General features: G+C 34.1%; 1 protein-coding gene across 1 annotated transcript; it reads right to left on the bottom strand.

Annotated features, from left to right (window-relative positions):
- Positions 1 to 216: 216 nt before the first annotated feature.
- LOC101498978 (ATP-citrate synthase beta chain protein 1) lies at positions 217 to 6657 on the bottom strand. The gene is made up of 17 exons (XM_004486488.4): positions 6485 to 6657; positions 5336 to 5454; positions 5120 to 5222; positions 4878 to 4943; positions 4425 to 4548; positions 4199 to 4333; positions 3170 to 3230; positions 3014 to 3090; positions 2734 to 2889; positions 2503 to 2631; positions 2221 to 2353; positions 1979 to 2106; positions 1691 to 1796; positions 1497 to 1573; positions 1261 to 1331; positions 861 to 1145; positions 217 to 544 (listed from the first exon to the last, which is right to left on the bottom strand). Exons 2-17 carry the CDS (start codon positions 5433 to 5435, stop codon positions 469 to 471), a joined length of 1827 nt encoding a protein of 608 aa, XP_004486545.1. The 5' UTR covers positions 5436 to 5454; positions 6485 to 6657; the 3' UTR covers positions 217 to 468.
- Positions 6658 to 7139: the final 482 nt, after the last annotated feature.

The raw sequence follows: 7139 nt of genomic DNA on the forward strand, positions 1-7139 counted from the left end.
TCTCTCTCTCTCTCTCTCTCTCTCTTTTATTTCTCTCTTATATAAATCACCCCAACCAAACACACTGTTAGCATGCCCTTAATATTTCTCTTTAATTTGAATATCCATTTGCAACATATGCGTTTTTCCCCGGGATTATGGGACAAGTGACAAGGTATTATTCTGCATTAGCAGCTAAAATTCTTGAACCATGTAAGATTTTCATGGCGAGGGAAGTACAATAACAACACAATAATATTTAGCATTGACTTTCAGAGCAACAACAGAACACAGATCAGAATATTCATCAAGAGAATTAATTTTAAAATTGGCTCTGAGTTATTTCTTACGAAGTTGAATACAAATTACAAATGAAATATAACTTTTCAACATCTTACAACACTAATTTAGCAGCTAAAAAATCATCCTAGGATATTTCAGAAGCCCGATTTTCCAAAAGATTACTAATTTGAAACATGACAAAGTCCCTCACTTTGTGTAGAGTACATCCTCCCATGGGTGACGGTAGAGTGGTTGCTTCAATCTCTTCTGGTCGAAGGTGTGCCTGAAATTTCAAAAAAGGAACAACGATTAAGACCAAATCATGTATGCTTTTTTGTCTGTAGGTGGATGGAGACTGAGTTTTATTTGATTCACACAACACAAAGACATGTATGCTTTTTTCTCTGTAGGTGGATGGAGATTGAGTTTTATTTGATTCACACAACACAAAGCCATGCAATATTGTTGACCACCTAACTGAAAGTGAAACTCTTGCGACCACAAGATTGTTCTGGATAGAACGGGCCCAAAGGTGCAAAACTATACAATAATGTCCAAAGTGTTCTTTACATGAAGTATGTAAATTAATATAAACTTACCCAATCAGACCAATGGAGCGTGCCAGCACAAAGAGACCATTCAGATAACCAATCTCCACAATTTCATCAATCTCTTGCTTGGTGAACATTCCACTACCAGCAAGAAGATCTAAGAAAAGAGATCCAATTGCACCATCTACATTAAGAACTAAATTATTTGCCTTTGTGAGAGTGTAAGTTTCCACTTGAACAGCATATTCCATGTATTTCACAGAAGGAAAATGTGTGCGTGCAAACTTCTGTAATAGCTCAACTCTTTTATCTTTGTTGTCTCTATTCTTGATCCTGATTCACAAAGCAAAACCAAGCCTCAGAGATTTAGTTTTTATTTTATTTTTTTTATATAGAAACAGTAGCCACATAAACAGAATAATTCACTTAGATTGAACAGGCAGAATACCTGTGCCCAATTCCTGCCACACGAATTCCCTTTTTCTTCATACCTTCAACAAACTCGTAAGGTGTAAGCCCCTGATAAGACAACATAAAATACCCCATGTTAAATAAGGAGAAAGATGAAGCATATGGTGTGTTTGTGGGGAGGGGTTTTCTAGTTTCAATTTTATTTTTTAAATTTAATTTTGATCTATTAGGATTTTATCCCCCCTGCCTTCACAGGAAATTTATAGATCATACCCTGTCATGAGCATCCTTGAAGTAGCGAGCAGCATCATCAATGGCACCCCCAAATCGAGGACCGATTGTAAGCAAACCTGATACAGAAGCTCATAAATAATCATTTTACTGCACAATTAGCATAAAAGAATTGGCCACCCCATCAGATAATCAGCCTACTTCAGAAGTAGACAGACAAAAGAGCATGTATTTACCTGACACAAGACTGGAAACTAGGTCCTTCCCAGCCCTTGCTGTCACAATAGTATTGTGAGCACCAGAGACACAAGGACCGTGATCGGCACATAACATGATGCATATCTGACCAATGGAATGTATTAGTGCCACATGAACATCTAAATGGAAAAATTACATTGCAAAATTTATCTAAAGAAGCTTGATTGTAGTGCATAGACCAATTTGACATACTTAAGTGACAAACATATGGCAAAACAAAGGAAGAAAAATATTTGAGGAAAGCTCTGCACAACTAAATAACTTACCTCAATAAATTGAGTACAGTAACGGGGTAGGCTTCGTTTAAACCACAAAAGAGAGATAACATCACCAACACCAAAACCCTTTTCGATAATGGAAGACATGGGCACACCAGCATAGCACGGCTCCTCACCTTTGCAAAATATTGGAAGAAAGCTTTAGTTTAACTATCAAATTTGAGTGTCTCAGGATGCGGAAAGAAAGACATCCCATCTATAAATTATAACACTGGTATATCCCATCTCACCTCTATCATCAGAAATGGTGGAAATTATATGAGTTGGAGCACGGACTTTTCCGCTCTTGATTGCAGAGTTAAGGTCCTCAGGGATTTGTGGAGGAGTAAATTCCTTCACTTGTGTTATTTTCCCTTCTCCAATCTAAAAAAAGATAAGTCAATAAATGATAGTATAGATAATCAAAGATTTGAAAAGAGACTTCTTTAAAAAGTTGTCCACATTAAGGGATTAGGAGAGGGGAGAAAACTGAATTGAGGATATGGAAAATTTAAATACACATGCAAACTAACCAATTTGTCAAATGTTTCTTTAATTGAAGTCTCAAAAGCTTCGTATGAAGTAGGAACAACAGCTCCAGCTTCTCTTAATGCCTGATTCTTTCCTTGAGCAGACTCCATGTCACCACCACTTTTAGCTCCCTAATTTATATATGTGCCAGTGGCATTAAGAATGTTGTCACTTTTTTATGAGGAATGCATTAATTGAGAACTTTGTCAAAAGATAAGTGAGCAGTGACATACAGCATGACCAAATTGTACTTCCGATTTGAAGAGTCGTGCACAAGTTCCACTAACCCAGGCAACAACAGGTTTGGTTACTTTCCCCTGTTTTAGGGCTTCCACTAATGAATATTCATCACGCCCTCCAAGTTCTCCAAGTACTACTATCATTTTAACCTGAGGTTTAATGCAAATCCAGATGGTCATTGTCAAAAAACTGATATTTTGTACATTATAGTAAGGCATTTATGAGTTGCAGATGGTTTGTGTAGTTCCCCAAGATGAAAAAGAAAAAAAATACCTGTGGTATGTTGTTAAATCGTAAAACATGGTCGGATAGAGTGGAACCTGGGAAAACATCTCCTCCAATGGCAATGCCTGTAGGAAAGTAAGACATAACTCAATATTAGCATTAGTAATTAAAAAAAGCAGAAAAGATTAAATCAACATACAATACCTTCATAAATCCCATCAGTTACACGGGCAATGCTGTTGTATAATTCGTTGGACATCCCACCCTGCAATTCAAAAGGTTGTCTTCACTCAGAACCATCCATACATACATTACATGCCATAAGAAATAAAGCTCAAATTCTAAGTTTCTTTAAACAACAATTTGGTACTCTTGACATTAAATAAAAAAGTTTAACGTTAAAATTCTAACATAGCTAAATAAGTTATTGCCATTATATAGAGAAACATGGGGGAGGGAGGGCTATTAACTTTCAAGAACCCTATCATGCAAGTATACTACCAATATATGCTATGTTTCCATTAAGCTTTACTTCACTTCTCCAGTGATGAATGGATAGATCATAGTTCCACTAAATTTATTATCATTCACCATCGACTGTGAAGTATACAATCAGATTCAGTTCAATTCTCATTAAAATATCTTAAGGGAATCTCTTTAGTTCTTTTGGAAAAGGAGAAACACAAAATGAATGATTTAAAGTAAATCAAATGGTGAGGATATAAGCTCAGAAAATTGCAATATAAGTAACCATTTCAATTGGTCCTGTTTCCCTTGTAATTTTTGCCACCAAGTATCTACACATACTGAACCGACTCAACAAGCATCTAAATATATTAGGTATTCCAGAAAATGTCTAGAAACTATACTATTTAACAAGATTTTAGAAGAACTAAGCCATGATGGACAAGTATAAACAGGCAGAGCCGTGATTCAGAGTCATCTCTACAAGGATTGTTATGAAAGTTCATGCTGCAGCTTTATGGAATTTGAATTAGCTCCTAACTGTGGAATCCTAGAGTACACAACAGGTATATATAAAAAATAGTATTATATCATATCTAAATTTTAAAAGTGAAATGCATGAATTTGCAAACACCATGAACACATCCTAGACCTCCTTAATACAAAAGTAGGTCAGAAATCAGAATGACCAGAAACTTAAAAGCAGTACTAGGTTAGTCCTCAACAAGAGAATTATGCCAGCAACATAAGCAGGAAATGACTACATACAGATTTAGAAACAAATCCAACAGATCCAGGCCTGTAGAGCTTGCACTGGATAATATTGTCAATTGTTCCAGCTGTGTCACCAATTTTAAAAGCTCCAGCTTGAATGCCTCCAACAGTGGCTGGGCCAATAACAACCTACCATATCATGAGCACTAAAATAAGTTTTTCCAATTTACAAATTACAATATAGCTACATAAGTTGATCAATTTCCATTTCAGTAACCACCTTATTATTTGACCGGGCATATGCAATCAATTGCTTTGTGTCTGACTCAGGTACTCCTTCGGCAATAATAGCAACAACTCTAATTGTAGGCTGCTTCAAAGCAGCCATGGATGATGCAGCAGCACTGCATATAGATCAACTTAGACTTGTTAAAAATTAGAAGGGTTTGGAAAGAAGAAAAAGAAACATATAAACTGAATAATTAAAATTTAGATTGATTTGATGTGATACAACACAAAGACAAAGACTCCAAATTGTATTTAGCTAATGAGACAAATCATGCAATATACCAAAATATTGAAACCACTCATAAGAGATCATATAAGATACTATAAAATATTTCATGATACATTGATTATATTATGAAATATTTTTTCAATATGCCGCCAGTATTACGTACTATTGTACCATAAGATACCATAGGTTCAAAACAATAATAAATAATTAACTAACCTCCTAAATGATGCAAAATTGATGAAGACATCAGCAGTAGGATGTGCAGCACAAGCGGCTTCAATGCTGCAAAATAAGTCAACATACAGCTAAGAACACATTACACTAAGATAAACATAAGTATCATTCCCTACAATTGGTTACTTGGTAGTCATGAAATGGTGAAATTATTAAGATATCACTCAAAAGAAGAAAAAGGGAACAATTTAGTTTTCATATAGAAATTAATAAGCAACACATACGTAGCATGAACTGGGATGGCAATTTCTTCCTGACCAAAAAAGAGTTTTTGAAATCCCTCAGAACCCGGGTTAATTATTCCAGCCACTGATGGTGTTTCCCTGCCTGTGAATACAAAATTACAACTTTCATTAATATGAAAAGCAAAGATTAATGTCACTGTATGATTTTCTCCTCTTCGTCCAGAAGAAAATAAAGATGATAGATCAGATACAAACCACAAAGGAAGTCAAAATCAAGCATCCGCTGGATGGGAAGTTGCTTGTAGTTATAAAACAGAGCTTGTGTAGTACGGGAGAATAATTGTCCAGTCGCCATGATTTAGAATCAGGTATATCTGATGACAAACCAGTGCATTACTTTCTATATCGTAAATAAAACAACATAGGGAAATATTTATGACATTTCTAAAGGTCATGTTTAAAAATGCATATAAAAACTAAATACCAATAATATAAGTTGAAATCACATAAAAAGAACACTGATAAACTAGTTTAAGAAACTACTTAAATTCCACATGATTAAATTAATTATGATCCACAACAATAGCCAAGTAATATCTAAATCTTCATAAGCCTAACAGGGGGAAAATCGTAAAACAAGAAAAGTAGTAAACTAAGAGTTTGAGATCCTCCACACTCCACAGCCTCATTAGCCTAACAGAAAACTATTCAAAGATCAAATAATCAATGAAAAACAATTAAAAAAAAGTAGATTAGTGATTCAACAGAACAGATTAGATCAACCACATTAGCACTTCCACAAGAGACAAAAGTCAGCTGGGTTATCTAACATGTCCAATTAAATCAAAAAACGGTAAGTATGTATATATACATATATTATAAACAAAAAGCTCTCATTGAGAAGCAAACCGGAATTTGAAATCTCAAACTAGAATCAAACCAAAATTCACCATTTCATGTATTCAACAAAAACGAAACCAATCACTAACAAATCACCACAAGATCCGCAACTACTCCCTCCAAGTACAAAGGTATCACATTAAACATTACAATAAATATTACACCAAAACTCCAACGAAATAAAATTTAACCAATCACCGCTAGTAAAAACCAAATCCAAATCTACCAAAAATGCACGTAGATCCATGATAAAATGATACTGTTGAACTTAACAACAATTTCCAAATCAAATAATACAAAATAAAATATTGACGATTCTTCAAAATCAACAACAAGATCGCTGAATATACAGCGAGAACTTCGATAAATTTCCACAGATTAATAAAAACTCAGACGAAGAAGAATTAGAATTGAAAGATAAAAAATGAAAGTGGAAAAGAAACAGATCTAGAAATTGGAAGTGGAAGAAGGCATTGTGTTGACGGTTACGAAAAGAGAGTGTACCTGATTAGATTGAAATGAACTCGGTTGGGTGAATCGGGGGAGAGAAGTGAGTGGAGAGCGAGTTGGAATGGAAAGAGATTGAAAATGTAAAGAGAGAAGGGAATTATTTATATAGTGTGTAGTTGGAGTGAGTCACGTGGCGGGTGGTAGTTAGCTGTATAACTTTTACCTTCAATATTTCCTTACTAATTCTTTCTCTCTCGTGTTGTTAGATGGAAGGAAAATAAAATATGAATGAAGGTGATGTTGGTTGGACTAGATTGGAGGTAGGTGTGAAGTGCCTTTTCTTATTTTGTTGCTTGCTTCACTACTTTTGACCCAAAAATTTACTTTTTTTTCTAGTATAACAAAAACAATACCTTTTATACCAAAACAAAAATACACTCGAACAAAATTTACTTAAATATTTTACACCAGCTTCCAACTTCGATCTGCGGTTAATTTTAATATTCTTGTCAATAATCTGTCCTAGATTTTTTAATTTGATTCTAAATTATAATTTAATTTTTTTAATTTAATTATATTTATTTTAAAATATTAACACTGTTATTATTTTAATATATTAATTCAATTACACAAATGTTAAAAAATTAAAAGAATTCATCATTAACTTTTGAGGAATTTAGATCTTCACAAATTTAGAACTTAGATCTTT

This window comes from Cicer arietinum, chromosome 1 (genome assembly GCF_000331145.2).
Source record: "Cicer arietinum cultivar CDC Frontier isolate Library 1 chromosome 1, Cicar.CDCFrontier_v2.0, whole genome shotgun sequence".
Taxonomy (NCBI): domain Eukaryota; kingdom Viridiplantae; phylum Streptophyta; class Magnoliopsida; order Fabales; family Fabaceae; genus Cicer; species Cicer arietinum.